This window comes from Arachis hypogaea, chromosome 10 (genome assembly GCF_003086295.3).
Source record: "Arachis hypogaea cultivar Tifrunner chromosome 10, arahy.Tifrunner.gnm2.J5K5, whole genome shotgun sequence".
Classification (NCBI taxonomy): Eukaryota; Viridiplantae; Streptophyta; class Magnoliopsida; order Fabales; family Fabaceae; genus Arachis; species Arachis hypogaea.
The window spans coordinates 2,557,679-2,576,651 of record NC_092045.1 but is presented as its reverse complement, the minus strand read 5'-3'; the positions used below and the strand labels follow the sequence as shown (position 1 = coordinate 2,576,651).

Below are 18,973 nucleotides of genomic sequence, written 5' to 3'. Positions count from 1 at the left end.
CAATCATTTGCATATATTTTATTGGTACAACCCAAGTGAAATTAAATTAAGCAAGAGCTCCCTTTCTAGCTTCAATCATGAATCATAGGAAGTATTAATTGGTGACCGAAAATGAAAGAATAGTGTATATGAATTTTGAATGTCCTTCAAGCTGCATAGTATTAACCTTCGCCATGAATTGCATTAATTTAAAAGGGACGCATATAATTATTGAAACTTTAAAGCGTGATGAATGCTATCTTAATTTACCATTAATTATTTGTCCTAAACCGCTAAGACGTTAGTTGATTCTTCTTAATCAAATAGTGGATAGTAGTATAAAAGTGAAAAAAAGAAGCACAAATATATAAATACATTGAAATAAAAGTCTACCTCATCATCTATCAGAAATGATTATTTTAGTACATATATATTATCTTAATATATTGGTTGCAGAATATCCCAATTTAGATAAGCATTAAAAATTTAAAATAGAAGAGTAGATACTAAATTTGTGAAATTTCTTAGCTCTAATAAACGCAGTTGTTAAGTATATATAAGAAACAATCATTGTTGCTACCAACTCTCTCTCTCTCATTGTGATTAAATAATAATAATAATAATATCTTAATCTTAGTATTTTTTTTTTTTGGTCAGATATAATAATTTTCAGTTTACTTTCTATGTAACCCATTAATAAAAAATATTAAGTTAACACAGAGAATTATTTTTTCGTGTCAAATTTAATAAAGTTGAGTTGAGAAGAGTAAGGTAGGCTAGAAGATTTAAACCTAAAAATAAAATTAGAATAAAACTTAAATCTGTTATATTCTACCTATTGCTATTTCTAGAAATTACCAAAATTAAACAATATAATACATAAACGGTATTTCTAGAAAAGTGTATAATAGATAAACACAATATAATAATATGATGTTGTTAATTTTTGCAATTTTTAAAGACAACTTGATCATCGAGTATTACCTTATAGTAATAGAATTGAATAAATTATTATTTGTATTCATAAAAGATATAGACGCTGACAAATATATTTATATAGAAATCAAATGATAATTATAATCACAAAAGATAATTTTTGTGTGTCAAAAATATTTAAATATTGGTTATGTAATTGATTTGTTAGGATATTTTTGATATACATAAACTATTTTCTATGGTTATAATTGTCGTTTTATTTGTATATGAGTATATTGGTCAATATTTATATTTTTTATGGATATAAATAATAATTTATTTAATAAAATTTTTAGTGGAATAGAAAAAAAAGTAAAGAATGGCAAATGAAGAAAGATTTGAATCTTCTAAAGTTTAAATTTTACTTTAAAGAATAAAATATGATCTTTTATTATTGATTTTATAGGTAAAATTAATAATAAATATAAAAAAGATTATTTAAAAATAAAAAATTATATTTTATTTTTTAACGTAAAATTTAAACTTTAAAAAATTAAAAAAATAGAGGGCGATGTGAAGATTGTGAATTGATGGAGTGCGGAGCCATCAACGGTGCGTGAAGAAAAAGCTATCAAAAAATTAATAATGTAAAACACCAAAAGGGCAAAAGTGGCAAATCAATGAAAATAGATCCGAACATGGATAAGGTCTCTGTCAGATTCACGGATTTGCATGATTACATTCCCTCTTATATATTCATTTATTTCCTATTTCCTTGATACTTAATAGTATCACTGCTACTTATCCAAAACTATATTAGTACAATTTAGCTTTATCCAAATCTAAATTGAAATCATGTATTTTCATTTACAGGAATTTAGGACATTCATGTCAAGAAGTTTCTTTAAAAAATACAGTTATCTAAAAAAAAAAAATTAAATCACTTAATCAAGTAATAATTGAATCTACAACTTAATCCTATATCAATTGTTGGTTTAAATGAAAAGTACCTATAAAATAGATTCATGTGTATTAGATTAACTTAGTATATAAACAGTAGTATTTTAGGGACTAAAAAAAAGATTTATTTTATTTAGTATTATTAATTATTATTATAATAATTAATAAATATTAAATAAAATAATTTCTTTTAGTTAATTCTTTTTTATGTTATAAATTTTATTTATATTCAATTTATATATTTTTTATCTTTATATCTCAATAGAATTAATAATATTTTATTAAATCGAATTATTAATTTTAAATTTTATTAATATTTTTATAAATAAAATGAAAAATTTTTATATAATTTTTTTAAAGACTTCTAAAATTATTGATGAACATATTAATAATTCATGCACAAATATTTTTACGTAAATTAAAAATTAAAAATCGTTAAATTATTATTTAATTATATTTATTAAATTATTTAACTATTTTTAATTATTAACTTCATCTGGTTTCTACCATTTATTTTAAGTGGAAACTCAGGTGTGACTTCGTATAAAATTGATAGTTAAAAATCGTTCGTAAAATCGAGTGCATCAGAATTTTCAACTTATTATTATTATTATTATTATTATTATTAAATTTTGTTGTAAATTTGAGAGGGCGTGTGGTGAAGACACGTGTCCTTGGAAAGCAGAAGAAGAGAATAGAAGGCGGAGGAAGAAGGCAAAGAAGAATCAATCAGCATCTTCATACTCTCTCTCTCTCTGACAGAGAAACCCCACTCCTCCTCAGCTTCAATACTCTTCTTCTTCTTCCTAATTTCCATCAGAATATTAAGTGATACAAACAATAAAGTATGAAACTTTGTTGTTGCCTTTTTATGGTTCTCACTCCTTTCTCTCTTTCTCTCTGATTCTTCTTCTCTTCTTCCTCATTCCTTTTCCGAGTTCTTTTTGTTTTCCATTGAAAAAGCAAAGGCCTTTAAAATGTACATAGGAACTTCCATGCGAAGGTCTTTCAAGGATTCCTTGAAAGTCCTTGAAGCTGATATTCAGCACGCCAATACCCTGTTAGTCTCTCTCTCTCTCTCTCTCTCTCTCTCTCTCTCTCTCTCTCTCTCATGAAAATGTAATTCTGATTGAGTGCATCTAAATTGCTGTCAATTAATTAATGGTTGAAGTGATTTTCGATTTTGATTAGCGAAAATCAGTGTGCCTTGTTCTCTCTCTATTTGTTTCTTCAGAAACCCCACCACTGATTCTGTCAAAACTCAAAAGGCTGTGGTCAAATTTTTCCACCTCATGTTTTGTTAGGTTGCGTGTGATAAAAACGCGCACCTGTATGTGTTTTTGTTTTTTCAGTTATCAAATCTTTTATAGGTTAGTTTTTTATTTTTATTATGTGCCTTATCCATAAAACCAAAAGAGAGAACTGTGACATGTGATTTTGAGGAGAACATTTTGTGATGTTAATAATATTGGCATGTGTGACAATTCACAATTTCACCGTTTGACAGTTGAAGTTATCTCTCTTGTGTTGTGATGAGCCTTTTAGATGTTGTTTGTTCATACTTCATAGAAGATAATGGTAACACTCTTAAGTTCTTAATGATGCCCTTGCTAAACTTTGAAAATTATAATGGTAATAATAATTAGTAACTCATAGGTTTTTAGAAGGATATCTCTTGTTCCTTGTCTTCAGCTTATATCATTCATTTACAACCACCATTTCAGAATATTTGTTAATCTGGACAAGGTGGTGCATTGAGATACATTGATTTTTCAATGTGTCACTTTGACCAAATTGTCAAATATTTTGAAATAGAGAGAGTATATTGGCAGTTTGTGACAAAAATTCATTGCTTTATTTATGTGCAGGGCATCAGAGTTTCCAAAGGAGTGTGATGGTGCATGCCTTCAGATGAGAATGTCATACAGTCCAGCTGCACACTTGTTTCTTTTCTTGGTGCAATGGGCAGATTGCAATCTTGCTGGAGCACTTGGCTTGTTAAGAATCCTAATTTACAAGGTACAGACATAGATTAGTTATTGGGATTTTTCATATTGAGCTGAGAAATTGGGATAAGCTGAAAAATTTTTATCATGGTGCAGGTATATGTGGATGGAACAACTACCATGTCTACTCATGAAAGGAAAGCTAGCATTAGAGAATTCTATGGTATTTGTTCCTCTATTTTGTTGTATGATAAGTTGTTTTGCATCTTTGTGTCGGTTAATTTAGCTGATTTGTTGAGTTTTTGCATTGATCAGCGGTAATTTATCCGTCTTTGTTACAACTTCAGAAAGGGGTTACAGATTCAGAGGATAAGAAACAGAAGGCTGTTTGTATGGAGAGGTATCGAAAAAGAGACGATGAGGATCATCAACTACATTCTGATATAGACATTGAAAGAGAAGAAGAATGTGGAATATGCATGGAAGTGAATAGTAAGATTGTGCTGCCTAACTGCATCCATGCTATGTGCCTGAAATGTTACCGTGAATGGTACTCACTCTTTCTTGGTTGCTACTGCATCATGATTCTTTGTACTTCTCCATCAATATATTTTTGCAGTTGAATGTTATTTGGCAGTGTTTAGGGTGCTTTCATGCTTAGTTGTTGATTAGCACTAGAATATTGTTATGAGAAAGAAGGCAATGAAGGGCAATATTGACTGCAATATTGGTGCTTAAGTTGTTTGCAATATGTTCTTATATGATTCATCAAAAACATTGTCTTCAATGTTAGATATCCATTATTATCATCCGATGGAAATTTGGTTCGGTACATGATAATATATCTACTTAGTGTTTTGGGTCTTTACATTGATCATTCTTTTGCAATTGCATACCAAACTTAAAGAGTTGCTGCTGCAGCTGCATCAATCACTCTATCTCATTTATGACATGTTTTTCAGGAGAACAAGATCCCAATTGTGCCCCTTTTGTCGCGATAGTCTGAAGAGAGTGAACTCGTGCGATCTCTGGGTATTTACCGATAGCCGGGATGTAGTCGACATGGAAACAGTGACAAGGGAGGATATCAAGAGGCTTTTCATGTACATAGATAAGTTGCCCTTGATCATTCCAGACTCGCTTTTCGATCCCTACGACTCTCAACTAAGATAAAGTAAATGATCTTGTTCTTGATGGGTAGTTTTCCTTTCACCTTAATGGCATAATAAATTTAGTTTTCATTGTTATAGAGTTGCAGTGTGTGGCAGAAGAAGAATCCATCAACCTGAGTTTACTATGGGGTTGGTGGTGGAAGCTGAGATGCTAAATTGTATCTAGCTCCATTTTGTATATTCATATTGTACAGATCGATCGAATTACTTTGTTCACAAGATATTTGCATTGCCTGTATCAATCATGTTTAAATGTTGATCTCTTTGATGCATTTTCTGATGCTAAGTTCAGTTTCACTCAAAAAGCAAGGCAAAGAATTTAAGGGACCTTGATGATGCTAAAGATACTTCTTAACCCAAAAGCAAAGATAGTATCTTTTACTTTGTGCAAAATGTGGGTGAATCTATCATTGCTTGCCCACTAAAAATGTAATGTGGAATGATGTTATATGACAGCATTAAAGGGAAAACTATATGTAGTCTTTTCAATTTAGAAATTGCCCAAATAAACTATTATTAGCTCAATAGCTCATATTATTTTTTTGAAAAAAAATTTCTTTTAGATTTGGTTAATCAACCACAAGTTTTAATGATTTAAAAAATAGTCTCAATTTCAGAAAAAATATATTTATTTTATATTTAACTTAATACTATTTTTTTTAAATATTGACCTCCTGCATGTTTACTTTTCCCAAAATTTAGCAAGTTAATTTGCATATGTTACAATGAAGAATTACATGACTCATGTGAGGGATTCATTTTAATTTTAATTTTTTCTTCTCGTTGGAATTCTCTTTTTATTTATTAGAATAAATTATTATTTGTACTCATAAAAGATATAGACATCCACAAATGTACTTATATAAGAATAAAACGACAATTGTATTCACAGAAGAGACGTCCACAAATGTATCTATATAAGAATAAAACGACAATTATATTTACAGAAGATGGTTTATGTGTGTCAAAAGTACCTTAATAGACCAATTGCATAACTAACGTTTGGATACTTTTTCACAAATGTACCTATATAAGAATAAAACGACAATTGTACTGTATCACAGAAGATGGTTTATGTGTGTCAAAAGTACCTTAATAGATCAATTGCATAACTAACGTTCAGATACTTATATATGGTTACATTTGTCTGTATCTTTTATAAGTGCAAATGATAATTTATTCTTATTTATTAATATTCCAACCACAAGAACAACTAATTCTCAAAGCTCAGCGCTCCAACTCTTCAACTAATCATATTCAAATTAATTCTCCCTCGTGAACTCACAGGCACAGCAACCTTTTAAAGAATTGTTAGTAGCTGCTTAGTGGGCTCTGGTTTTGAAATTTAAGCCCACAGTTTGCTCAAACCTGTAACCTAAGTGTATCCAGCCTGTCTTGTGCTGTCCTTATCCATCTTCTAATCAGCTCCAATTCCGTTCGGTTGAACCGGTTTCATGATTCAAATTCAAGCATCTCAATTTGCTTGGCTGACATGTTTAAAGCTAAGAATAGTAAAATGGCTAATACGTGTGACAAGTGACAAAAATGAAGGAGTTGAATTAGCAAAGCAAAGCAAAGAAGACGGTGAGTCAAAGCGATAATAACCAGTGAATGGTGATTCCCTATTCTAATTTTGGGTGTGTGCGGTGTCCGTAACGGTTACCCAAACAAATAAATATTTGTCGCGTTTATTCGGTTTCCATGTGAGGTGTGTGACTGTGTGAGTCTCTCATCCAATAAACTAAAACTCACACAGCGACATAAAACAGATAACACTTTCACATCACATCTCATACGCAAAAAAACACAAAAAACAATTAAATAAAAATAAAAATAAAATGGGGAAAGGAGGTGACGGCAGAGAACAACGAGAACTGGTAGATCGGGACGGTGTTGTTATGGCCGGAGATTTCTTCTGGTCATACACCGACGAACCCCATGCCTCACGACGTCGTTTGATCCTCTCCAAGTACCCTCAAATCAAGGAGCTTTTTGGCCCTGATTACACCACTCTCTTCAAGGTTCTTTCCTTTTACCTCTTTCATTGCGGCATTGCTTCTTTTCGTTTATTCTTGTGGATCCGAGATTAGAATTTGTATATTGCATTGTTCAGGAACCATTGGATCTAAACTCCTTCTTATTATTAGGTTAGATGAAATGCGATTAACCGGTTCAATTGAATGATTCATGCAATTAATAGATCTGCATTCCGCAACAAAACACATTTTCATTTCTTACATGTTTCTTTCTTGACCATAGATCAGTATGCATGATTAAGGTTCTCTGCATCTGCAAGTTTATTGATTGTGTTAAATGTGGTTGAAATTATGCTCTTGCAGATCGCTCTGGTGGTTTCGCTTCAGCTTGGTGCTGGCATTGTGCTTTATGATTCCAGCTGGTGGTTGATATTGGCAGTAGCATACTTTTTTGGCTCATTTCTCAACCACAACCTCTTCTTGGCTATCCACGAGCTTAGTCACAATCTGGCCTTCCAAACTCCTAGCTTAAACCGATGGCTTGGAATTTTCGCCAACCTCCCGATCGGTGTACCGATGTCTGTAACTTTCCAGAAGTATCACTTGGAGCACCACCGCTTCCAGGGTGTAGATGGCATTGATATGGATATCCCTAGCATCGCAGAAGGACGTGTTGTGACGAATATTTTTGCAAAGACAATTTGGGTGTTTTTACAGCTCTTCTTTTATGCCCTCAGACCACTGTTTCTCAAGCCGAAGCCTCCGGGTACCTGGGAATTCATTAACTTCACTGTTCAGATAGCCCTTGATGCAGCAATGGTTTACTTCTGGAGCTGGAAATCCCTTGGATATCTGATACTTTCCACATTTGTTGGTGGTGGGATGCATCCAATTTCCGGCCACTTCATTTCGGAGCACTATGTCTTCCATCCGGAACAAGAGACATACTCTTACTATGGACCTCTGAACTTTTTCACCTGGCATGTTGGCTACCATAACGAACACCATGATTTTCCAAGAATCCCTGGAAACAAGCTTCACAAGGTGAAGGAGATTGCACCAGAGTATTATGATAATCTAGAATGCTACAAATCTTGGAGCCAGGTCATCTACATGTACATTATGGATAGAACGGTTGGACCTTTCAGCCGAATGAAGAGAAAGCTAAACAAGAAAACTGAATAGATTCTTCCCAGACAAGCATATTTGCTGGGTTTTTCTTCATAAGAATCCACTTTTGATAATGTTACATGTAATAGAAGCATGAATTAAATTTTTTTTGTTTACCCTAGTAGTCAGTTTTGTTTGCCTGTGTCCCATTTAATGGACAAGAAACCTAGAAAAGGCATATCCTTGGCAGAAAATGTTATAAAGGATAACTACAATTTTGACTTTTATTCTGGTGGCTGAGAATTTAGCTGAAATGCATCATTCCTCTTATTGACTTAAAACTAAGAAGTCCTTCTAGGCATTAAATTTTTGCATGGGGTCCTTTATTAAATCCTTAAAGGTGTATTACTGAACATAATAATGTGATTCCTAAACAAACTATTAGCTAGCAATATCAACAACAAAGCCTAGCAGTATCAATAGATGTTGAGGCTTGGCCGTGGTCCTTTATCTCTGCGAAAGTCTAAAATAATAAAGACCACGAAGGATCATTCCCTATCTTTTCTATTAGATCACGTTTGAAAGAGAGACCGAGACTGAGAGACAAAAACTGAAACAAATTTCAGTATTGTGTTTAGTGTAGAGTGGGAGACAAAGATTAAAATAAGAATGAAGTTCTAATTTAATTTGCAAAAAGAATAAAGTTAGAATTAATTAATTAAAATAAAGGTATTTTAGACATAAAATATTATTAAAATTTCAGTCTCCGTCCCTACAAATTTCAGTCCTACTTTTGGAAGTACTCAAATACTAAAATTTTAAAAACAGAAACTGAAATTTTAATACCAATCTCTAGCCGACAAACATGATATTAAGTTCCAATCTCCCAGTCTCCATCCCAATACTTCAAAACATACGCTACTTTATAGAATTCAAGACTTTTAAGCAATACCCAAATACCAGACTACCAGTGGTACTGTGGTAGTTTCATATTGGGCTGCATAACCTGTGTCATGCTTGAAATATGAAGGAAACTTATAAGAGGGGTAAGGCGTGAAAGAATTGTTATGGCTAGGGAAGGCAAAATATTCAGCAAGTTATTACATAAATAAAAGAAGTCAAAGTGAATTATCATAAAATAATAAATAAGATCATATAAGGATCCAATTAAGTAACTTTTTATGCATGTTTCTTCCAAATTCAAATCGCACTAGTGAAGAATCCATTAATAGTGATCAAGTTGCTATAAGAAGTGAAGAACAATGGTGTTGTCAAAAGGAGCTAATATATAACATATGAAATGGAAGTAACCAATTTAGGAGATTGAAAATGCCAGTATGGTGGCAAAGGCAAATCTACTATTCATTTGGCCAGACGAAAAAGAATCCAAAATGTAAGTAACCAATTTAGGAGATTGAAAATGCCAGTATGGTGGCAAAGGCAAATCTACTATTCATTTGGCCAGACGAAAAAGAATCCAAAATGTTCTTTAGATAAACCTCCTGCCATTCACCATGTTCTCAGTTCCAACTACCAAAATTTTCCGGATTCCTTGCTTTCGGCTTCTACTATCTCTAAGGTAAAAAGGGCAAAAGCATTTTACGTTGTTTCCCCAAAAAGAACCTTAATCATGCTGATGTGGTGTAGGATGTAAGATCAAAACACAACATCCTACAAATATGTATCTTGTAAGTATAAAAAGAATGGTTAGGTTTGTTCATCAATTTCCACTATGCAGAAATGCCAGGCATCTCTTCAGGTGGGTCAACGGGTTCTATGGGTTGTGGCTTCGGCTTCTGAACTGGGGCAGGCTTGGGTGGTCTGTTGGGACAAACTTTATCCACCTCTTCTGTTACAACCTCAAACTGCCACATGCAAGATATAAAATCAAATTATTACATGTAAAAGTTGATGTATGGAAAAACTACTTAAAAGCAATTTGGAAAACAAAATATCAGTGATACATCATGCAGGCCAAATCTCGAGGATTTAAATTACAATCTTATCTTTATAAACGATACTGAAATGATTTTTGAAGAGGGGATATAACACATTCAGTTTCTCACAGCTTTTATGCTGAATACATAAAATAATAAGAAAAACAATGAGGAAGACAAGAATTAATTATTACTGAAGAAATATCAGGTTAAACCGAGATAAAAGAAAGAACCCATTTTCAAAAGATTCTGAGCCTAAGGACCCTACTTTTATCTGAAAGAAGGGGAGGCTAGGTAGAAATATAACAATTTAACCAAGATTAGTTTATTAAATCAACCTGACCTTATAACCGCATCCAGAAACACAAGCACGGAAACAGTCCTGTACATGAAGGGATACACCATCATTAATTTGAAAACACAGCAATTCCATGATTAATTTTAAGCCATTAAAAAGCTACAAGTTAACCGATTGGCACTTGGCAGCTTCTATTTACAAAAGACTTTTTGGCTTTCCCTCCTATTGGGAAAATTCACCTTTCCCTGCATACATTTGTTGGAATTTTCAATGAAACGTGTAGAAAAATTAAGTGAAAGAACTCGTCAAAGGAAAACTCAGTTACAATATACCAAAGCAGCATCCAACCAAGTTGCAGGTATTGTTCATTAAATGGAATATTGAAATGTGACAAGACAGAAAATACCTCTGAATAACTAGCAGCTCCAGGAGAACGATCGATATAAGCACTCCACTGCTGGTCCTTTAGTACAGGGTCCTTGAAACACATTTGATTACAATCCTCCAAACCTGGTTAACAAATACACGATCAATTGTACATGAGAACCTAGTTCTTGCACCATTGACAAAACAGATTCATAGAGTTTGAAATGCCAAACTCTCACATCAACGTTTCTTGCATTATCAGGCAACCCATAATGTATGGTAAGACCCAGCCCGTTTATATGCATTTTGTGTTACTTCAATTGCATAAATTATCACTAGTCTTACTTCTTTTCGCAAAAGTGGTTTAGCTGTTGTAAAATCAATTCAAAGTCCAATATTAACTTATTCCAAAGGCAAAGCCTAGATAATTAAATCTAAACAAATTTTAGAGTTATTTTTAAACAATACATTAAGAATAGAAAATTACAAAAGCACATTCACTACTGTGCTAGTATGATGCAAAATCACAATGAACTGCAATTAATAATGCCTACATTTTGAGAAGAAAATATTTTTTCAATGTTTCCATTCGTAACGAAAATTAATAATGCAGCAAAATGATCTCACATTCCTCCCACGTTTCTCCATCCGAGTCGCAACCCTTTTTGCAGAATACCCGCCCTACAATAACACAAGCAATGCTTACGCTATGTGAGAACCAAAACTTACACAACAAACAAATTGATTAATAAGCATACATCAGAAAACTTGCAAAGCCATAATAAGGTCACAAAACGGTCCATTTGATGGGAATTTCCTAAAAGCATAACATGAATGAACAATGTCCTAGATTATCCCAACAATCCGAAAATGAGGCGCGCTTAGTGCATTGAATGGGGGTACTTTAGCTCCCCCCAAGTGTATATGAATTTCGATTTTCGAGGGAAGGAAAGAGCTTGACGGGTAAAACTTTGTCTATTTTATACCACAAAGTTCAAACCCTTGGGTCCCCTTCTTTTCCCTCCAAAATCGAAACTCACCAATATAAGGTGGAAAGTCAGGTACAGTCGATTTCACGTGAAGTTGATAGCTGAGAGTCGTTAAATAAAAATTTAGTCAAATTAGTTAAATCATGTAACGTCTCTCAGCTATCAACTTCACGTGAAGTTGACTGCACCTGAGTTTCCACCCCAATATAATCTAAGGAAACCATATTGATTACTGAAGAATATGATTGTATCACTCTACTGATACTACTTATGAGTATGACACTATGATAAGTGAATCCATTTAGGGTATCTTAATAAAGAAATCCCAGATTTTTTATTCTAAAAGGTTGTTCTAATTTCTAATTGGGGAGTAATAAGCAACGGTCCATAACAATTGAGCTAAAACACCAAACACCAAAAATCAAAGAATAAGAAACAAAAAACAACAAATTCAATAGATAAGAATGAGCATATTGAATGAGTAGAGAAAAGAGATACAAACAAGGAATTTGAGTGAGGGCAGCGTATTTATTGGTGCATTGGTTTCCACATGGAGATGCCCACTGCTGAGGTATCATTTTTCTTCTTCTTTCTTCAAATCGTCAACACAAAGTCACAATTACAGAGGCGCCACCAAAGTAAACAGCACGCCAGGCAATTCCGTAATTCAAACCCCAAACATGCCTACCGTACCATTGGTTCGGGACTCAGGATAAGGGCATTTAGGGTAGCACAAAGTTTAATTTAATTGGTAGAACCTTAGTCTTTTAAGTCGAAAACAAATAAATTATTGACTAAAAAAAATTATTGTGAAGGACATATTTTTTTGAAAAATAAAAAAATTTAAAATCAAATTTTGTTTTGAATTTTTTTTTGAATTTTCTAAATATTTATTTAAATATTATTAAAAAAATTAGATTTAATGAATAAGTCATTTATTAAATATAAATTCTTTTTTTGTTATTTATTAAAAATATAATATTTATTTTTTATTGTATTTCAAATAAAACCCTAAATACTAATTGATTAAATAATTAGTTAAATAATTCTAATAAATACTAATTGATCTTAATATATTTTAATAGAAATTTTAAAAAAAAATTAACCAAAGTTGCACTAATTTCAACTAGACTGAATTTTATTTTTGGTAAATTTTGTAGATTGAATTCAATTTTGAATTTATTCTCAATTCAATTTCATATTTTTATTCGATTAGTATAGTTATTATTTTATTATTAAATATAAAGGTTAATTCTTTTTATATGAAAAAAATATTAATATTTTTATTAAAAATATAATTATTTGGTGTAATTATAGATAAATAAATTTTAAAGATAGAGAGTCGATGCATATTGGATATATGTCAATATTATTCTAATACACACGTAAAATGTGTTGAATATTTTTTTTACACATTCACAATATTGTAATACACTTCAAATATCAATATTTAACTAAAATATCATCTTCATCTTAATATTAAAAATAATTTTTAAAAATTATAATATTATTTATAATATTTTTAACGATATATTATACAAATATTTTTATAATCAAGTCTAATCAAATTGACATAAATCTAACAAAAAATTAATGCACGTCAGCACGTACACATCACGTTTTGCTTTTCCTTTATCCTTTTTCAGCACAAAAATTTTGCATAAAGTAAAAAAAAAATTATAACGAATATATTTTTTGGTTGTATGAATGAGTGCTATAGACATATGATCCTTTTGTTAGTTGAGTTTTAATATTTTAAATACATAATTCTTAAAAAAATTTTATGTTGTTAGTTGAGTTTTAATATTTTAAATACATAATTTTTAAAAAAAATTTATATTGTGTACCAAAATTTTTGTATTATACTTATTTTATTAATTGTGTTTTAATATTCTTGACATGTGGTCTTTTAAAATTTTCAATCTTATATATAAAAATTTCTATCTTCAATAATTTTGTTAAACATATATAGGAGAAGAAAATGAAGACAACGATGATAATAATAATGGAAGATAAAAAAAATTAAATGAAAAAAGAAAACGACATTATTAAAAAAAATGATGTGAAAGAAGAAGAAGAAGACACGATATAGAAGAAAAGAAATAGAAGAAGAATATAGCAATCACGATAATAAATTATATTTTTTATTTATTACATAATTTTATCTTATTTAAGTACTATTATTAATTTATAAATATTTTATAAAATAAGATTTATTTATTCACTTTATGAATCTAAATTTGTTTTTTTTAATTAAATAAATTGATCTTATCTAAATTACTACAAATTATATCTTTCAAACCAGATAAATGTTTACTTTAAAATTGATCTAAAGGCACTGCAAACAATCATGCATAATGCGGACGACAAAAATGATCTTTTACCAAATATAAAAAACATTTGTCAAATTCATGAATATATGTCTCAAATTACTGGGTCTGCTACTGCAGGTTAAAATTTTTAACTATTCTTTTTCATTTGAGTCCTTGAGGAATAATCAATAATGTACCTAGACGACTAGACATAGATTTTATGAGGTTTAATCAATTTTACATCCTTGTAATTACGATATCGAATAGGTAAACAGAAGAAAATCAAATTTAAGCATTTAACTATCATTTTGGTCAAAACAAACAACTATAGTTATCCTTGTAACATCGTTAATCACTTTGTATATAGCAACCAGCTTAGAGCTTTGTACAATTATTAGTAGTATATATATATGAACGTACCTAGCTGATATTGCTCAGCAGTAGACATGGGGTGGCAAATAACATCTCCGCAGTGAAATTAAAGCATATATGCAGACAACATTCTTCTAGCCTCAAAAACATGATGACATTGCAAAGCAATCACTCAAGACTAGAGTCTTCGAACATTTCCACTAAAGCAAAAGGGCTGCTACCCAGGCAATTAAAATTTTAAAATGGCCCTCAAATCATATCAGAAATATCTCCATTACAAAGGTAACAAAAGCCTAGTCAATTGTAATATAAAATTCTTTATCCTTAGGTGAGGCAGAACTTCTGGATGTGGAGAGCAGTGCGTTGAGCTAGAACAGCATCGACGAAAGCAGGAAAGCGATGATCCCCTCCATGCTTATCATTGTCAAAGTCCAAGACCGGGAGTTCCTTCCAGAGGCAGCGCCACCTGCGAGACAGGACGCTGGTGAGTATAGAGTGGTTTAATCTAGCAACACGGTTAAATAGCAGCCCACATGTTTTGTGAACATAACCATAAAACAAGCAAACGTTTGGCAGGTTTCCCAGAGAGTAGAGATACCATCATACTGCATCATAAATCGATATATTCAAGAGCTTATGCAAATCATAGCATTAAACGGCATATATAAATTTCCAAGGTTGAGGGACCTAAAAAAAATTATGCATGAAACAAAGAATTGAAAATACTTGTCATTGTCAATATCAAAGTTAGCAAATCCAAACCACCGATAATGTTCAAGTGCATATTTCATTATTTCTCAAGGAACAGGGGACCAGACAAATTTATTCATAAGCATGATATTCGGTAAGAAGTATTCACAAGCATCGACAAATATTTCAAGAATTTAGGTGGAACACTGGCCCTGAAATTGACTCAATGTTGTGCAATTTTAATAATATAAAACTCTAAGACTCCAAGATGATATCTTGTCAACAGTTTTGATCAACGAACAGATGATAACGATAGAGATAGTGTGAGTTCATACCATGTTAAATGGCATTTTGATCAATGAAAATTTAGCTGACATATTCTAGAACCCCTCGGTATAGCAGATAAATCCTTGAAAATATTGTACTTTGTCTCTCGGTCGAAACCAGATTTAAGATGAATTGTCACTGTCTTCAAAACAAGTCCTCCTTGTAAAAGATATGCAATAAATTCATATTCATCTGCAGCGCTTTGATATTCTCTAAACTCAAAACTCTTGAGATGTGATGTCACACAACTGGGAACCATGGTTGGTGGTGTTGGTCCATTATATTCCATGGTGTGGACATAGACTTCCTGATAACAAAAAACAACACTTCTCATTAGACTCAGGCAAACAACAAAAAGTAAATAGAGACACTAGATTTAACTTGAAATGCATTCATACCTCACAAATACGAATTACGAGAGCTTCAAGTACATGACAGCTGTGAAGGAAGTTTAGCAGGAAGTTTGTGTTGAAAAATGGAATATCAAGCTCTAGATTGAGCAAACGGTGAAATTCTGGAAACTTGAAAGCTGGAGCACTAAATAAGCACTGTGTAGAAGATAACTAGATATTAAATATAATTCCTAATTCAAAATTATAGTTATAAATTCAAATTATCGAGTTATATCAAACATTAAGCTTGAGGAATCATGGGATTATAATAAGCATGTTACCCGTGTTGTGTAAGGTTTCAATGCCAACAACTTTGTTTCACGAAGTGCCTGGAGAAGCATGGGCACCCAACAGACATGTTCAACAAGTTTGTGTTCTTCACGAATATCAACATGTGCCTCCACCATGTTGGGAAAATGGCTAACCGAAATCTGTAGCTCAGAAAACACCGGGGTCACTATTTTCACATGGAGGTATTCAAGAGATGGTGTGTCTATCACACGATGGTTAATCTCATCACACACGATAGAGTAATCTTCAAAGGTTAAACTCTTCAATGTCTGGGGCATCTGAATTATAGGTATATAAACATAACCTTTTGGGGTCATGTCCTGTAGAATGAGCTTAAGATTTTCAAGAACAGGACAGCCAGATAAAAACTTGTTGTCCACACGGGCAATATTCAACTCTAGGTTCTTGAGGGATGGCAGATATACATCTGGAAACTCCGGACCATAATACAATGAAATATCACCTTTCAAAACAAGGGACTTAAGTGATGTACAAGTGAATATCGCTTTAGGCAACTTGATTCCAAACATCACATTTACTTTAAGGCTTAGATATAGTTCCTGAAGACAGGGGCCAATGACGGCATTAAGCCATGTTGAGATGGAATCCTCTTCAAATTTTTCGCAAGTGAGGCGGAACTTTTCGATGGGGTACGAATCTGCATTGCGCTGACCTAGAATAGCATTGACAAAAAAAAAAAGCTGGCTTCCCCAGAGGACCAAAAGGGTCTATCATCTATGTCAAGGTCTTGGAGATCCTTCCAAACATGGCGCCACCTGCGACAGAGGATGCTGGTGGATACAGCTTGTTTTGTTGGGAGGTATGAGAGAATGTTGCAAAGGATAGTGTCCGGTAAGTAACTGATCCTATCCATGTTGATGGATTCGCCTTTTGTCAATTTTGTATCTGGAGAAAGGGTTACAATTAGACTTAGGGTTAGGGTTTCAATTTAGGAAAACGAAGGAATCAATTTAACTTTTGGTTGGTTCCGCTTGAGGACTAAGATTCTAAAAATGATCAGATAAATAAATAAATAAATAAAATAGGAAACTGAAAGAAGATATGAATCAAATATGAACAAAAATACAAAATGAATTTCAGAGAAAGAAGAGGTGTACGAGCGGTGCCGTGATTTGCAGGCGAGTGGAGAGCGGTGGGGCCGTGGTTGTGAGTTTTGACGGCAGTGGCGGCAGCTGTATTTAGATTTTAAATAAGAACGATAAAAGAGAGGGTAAGGAAGAAAACTAAAGAGAGGAACATTCTATATATAAAGTTGGGTGAGAACAAGTGAACATTTTTTTTAAAAAATAAAAAATAAAAATATCACGGAAAATCAATATACATATTTTTACAAAAATTAGTTATCATTATTTTCAATCTTCTTCCTTCTCTACTAAAAATTATTTTATAATTAATTAATTATGCACATTTATGAAAACGTTAATAATCTTGGTTTTAATTTTTAAGAAAAATCAATTTTTTAAAAAAAATTGAAAGTATGGTCGAGTAATGTTCTAATCCTATCATTTATCAATTAACGTTTTGTTGTTGTCGTTTTTGTTTAGTTTCAGTGATTAAGAGTTTTAAAATCTATTCTATTATTCTATTATATTATATTAAATTTTTTATATTTGATGATAAAGCTGGTATAGTATATTTTTAATATATTTTTAATTTATTAGATATTAAAATAATATACACATATAAAATAAATTATTGATATAATACTAAATAATTAATAATATAAATTATTATCAATTTCATACATTCAACATTTTAAAAATTTATGACCGTTAAAAAATTGATTTAATAATTTATATATTACCAAAACTAATTTATGATTAATTTTTTTACATAAAAATGAATTGAATGATATTTCTTAACATTATAATTTTTTTGTGTTTTTTAAAACGGTAAGAGATATATAAATATTTTTTTAAAATATAAATATGATGATCCAAATACAAAAATCAGAATGTTCACACGGTTCGATTTCTCTACCTCTCACATTTTAAATAAACACAAAACAGTCTACAGTTAAAAAAAAATCATTAATAATCCAATATTCCAAAAAAAAAATCTTTACAGCATAGTCTTTTTTTTCTTTTGTTGGTAATTCTTTCTTATCTTTTGAATTAAACTTTGAACTGAGGAAATTGATTTCTTTTTAATAGTTGTCAAATACTATTATGTATGAATCACTAATTTTTTTATCAATTTTATTGTCTTTTATTAGACTTTGTTCTGGATTTTTTAGTGAACAAAAATGACTTTGAGCCTTATCTTTAGAGAATATTTTTTAATAAAGTTAATATTTAAGTCTGTGTTTGTTATTTTTATTATAATTAAAATTTCAATCTCTCGTATTCAAGCCGATTTAATTTAAATAAAAAATCGAATAAAATTATATAATTTAAATTTAATTAAATTTTATTTTTAATAAATATGTGAATTAAATTAACTTTTGAATCTACTTTTTAAAACTGAGTCAAACTATATAACGTAATATCATATTATTATTTTATTAATATATTTAAATTTTTAATTATAATATATTCAATTTATTATAGAAAAATTCCGTAATTCAAATCCCAAACACGGTTACCGTACCATCAGTTTGGGACTCAGGATAAGGGCATTTAGGGTAGCAAAAAGAGAGTTTAATTTAATTTGTAGAGACCTTAGTCTTTTAATTAAAAAAATAAATAAATTATTGATTAATTAAAAATATAAAAATATATTTTAAATTTTTAAAATATAAAATATTTAATTTAAATATTTTTGGTGAATTTATTTATTTTTGTATATTTTGGACTAAAATATTTAAATAATTTATATTTTAAAAAATAAAGAATATTTTTATATTTTTTATTAACTAAAAAGACAAAATAATCAATGCACATATGAATTTTATAAATACTAATAAAAGTATTTATAAGAA

At 30.9% G+C, this 18,973-nt stretch overlaps 4 protein-coding genes across 6 annotated transcripts; 2 read left to right on the top strand and 2 right to left on the bottom strand.

Annotated features, from left to right (window-relative positions):
- The first annotated feature begins 2,509 nt into the window (after positions 1-2,509).
- On the top strand, positions 2,510-5,258 carry LOC112714606 (E3 ubiquitin-protein ligase AIRP2). 2 transcript variants are annotated; one of them, XM_072204422.1, is made up of 6 exons: positions 2,510-2,914; positions 3,723-3,873; positions 3,957-4,023; positions 4,116-4,350; positions 4,763-4,974; positions 5,051-5,258. In XM_072204422.1, exons 1-5 carry the CDS (start codon positions 2,832-2,834, stop codon positions 4,971-4,973), a joined length of 747 nt encoding a protein of 248 aa, XP_072060523.1. In that variant the 5' UTR covers positions 2,510-2,831; the 3' UTR covers position 4,974; positions 5,051-5,258. The 2 variants fall into 2 exon arrangements, with proteins under 2 accessions (XP_072060523.1, XP_025622017.1); XM_025766232.3 differs by having other exon boundaries at positions 4,763-5,258.
- A 1,041-nt stretch (positions 5,259-6,299) lies between these two features.
- LOC112714605 (sphingolipid delta(4)-desaturase DES1-like) lies at positions 6,300-8,345 on the top strand. Its single transcript, XM_025766231.3, has 2 exons — positions 6,300-6,993; positions 7,312-8,345. The coding sequence occupies exons 1-2, from the start codon at positions 6,811-6,813 to the stop codon at positions 8,131-8,133; spliced, it is 1,005 nt and encodes a 334-aa protein (XP_025622016.1). The 5' UTR covers positions 6,300-6,810; the 3' UTR covers positions 8,134-8,345.
- An 820-nt stretch (positions 8,346-9,165) lies between these two features.
- Positions 9,166-12,398, bottom strand: LOC112714604 (uncharacterized). Of its 2 annotated transcripts, XR_011866390.1 has the most exons (6): positions 12,151-12,345; positions 11,287-11,340; positions 10,700-10,803; positions 10,339-10,377; positions 9,543-9,923; positions 9,166-9,451 (listed from the first exon to the last, which is right to left on the bottom strand). XR_011866390.1 is itself a non-coding variant. In XM_025766229.3 (5 exons), the coding sequence occupies exons 1-5, from the start codon at positions 12,224-12,226 to the stop codon at positions 9,789-9,791; spliced, it is 408 nt and encodes a 135-aa protein (XP_025622014.1). In that variant the 5' UTR covers positions 12,227-12,398; the 3' UTR covers positions 9,166-9,788. The 2 variants fall into 2 exon arrangements, 1 of the variants encoding a protein (XP_025622014.1); XM_025766229.3 differs by having other exon boundaries at positions 9,166-9,923; positions 12,151-12,398.
- Positions 12,399-14,291: 1,893 nt separating this feature from the next.
- LOC112714602 (putative FBD-associated F-box protein At3g50710) lies at positions 14,292-16,710 on the bottom strand. Its single transcript, XM_029289535.2, has 4 exons — positions 16,023-16,710; positions 15,748-15,897; positions 15,358-15,656; positions 14,292-14,798 (listed from the first exon to the last, which is right to left on the bottom strand). The coding sequence occupies exons 1-3, from the start codon at positions 16,560-16,562 to the stop codon at positions 15,378-15,380; spliced, it is 969 nt and encodes a 322-aa protein (XP_029145368.1). The 5' UTR covers positions 16,563-16,710; the 3' UTR covers positions 14,292-14,798; positions 15,358-15,377.
- Positions 16,711-18,973: the final 2,263 nt, after the last annotated feature.

Excerpts from the sequence above, each read along its gene's own strand:
- LOC112714606 (XM_072204422.1), top strand. The coding sequence starts at position 2,832 with ATGTACATAGGAACTTCCATGCGAAGGTCTTTCAAGGATTCCTTGAAA. Across the intron at positions 2,915-3,722 it reads ATTCAGCACGCCAATACCCT|GGCATCAGAGTTTCCAAAGG; the intron begins GTTAGTCTCTCT and ends ATTTATGTGCAG. Across the intron at positions 3,874-3,956 it reads TAAGAATCCTAATTTACAAG|GTATATGTGGATGGAACAAC; the intron begins GTACAGACATAG and ends ATCATGGTGCAG.
- LOC112714604 (XM_025766229.3), bottom strand. The coding sequence starts at position 12,226 with ATGATACCTCAGCAGTGGGCATCTCCATGTGGAAACCAATGCACCAAT. Across the intron at positions 10,804-11,286 it reads TGGAGAAACGTGGGAGGAAT|GTTTGGAGGATTGTAATCAA; the intron begins GTGAGATCATTT and ends TTTGTTAACCAG. Across the intron at positions 10,378-10,699 it reads GAGCTGCTAGTTATTCAGAG|GACTGTTTCCGTGCTTGTGT; the intron begins GTATTTTCTGTC and ends CTTCATGTACAG.
- LOC112714605 (XM_025766231.3), top strand. The coding sequence starts at position 6,811 with ATGGGGAAAGGAGGTGACGGCAGAGAACAACGAGAACTGGTAGATCGG. Across the intron at positions 6,994-7,311 it reads ATTACACCACTCTCTTCAAG|ATCGCTCTGGTGGTTTCGCT; the intron begins GTTCTTTCCTTT and ends ATGCTCTTGCAG.
- LOC112714602 (XM_029289535.2), bottom strand. The coding sequence starts at position 16,562 with ATGTTTGGAATCAAGTTGCCTAAAGCGATATTCACTTGTACATCACTT. Across the intron at positions 15,898-16,022 it reads TGAAACCTTACACAACACGG|TGCTTATTTAGTGCTCCAGC; the intron begins GTAACATGCTTA and ends TCTTCTACACAG. Across the intron at positions 15,657-15,747 it reads TCGTAATTCGTATTTGTGAG|GAAGTCTATGTCCACACCAT; the intron begins GTATGAATGCAT and ends TTTTGTTATCAG.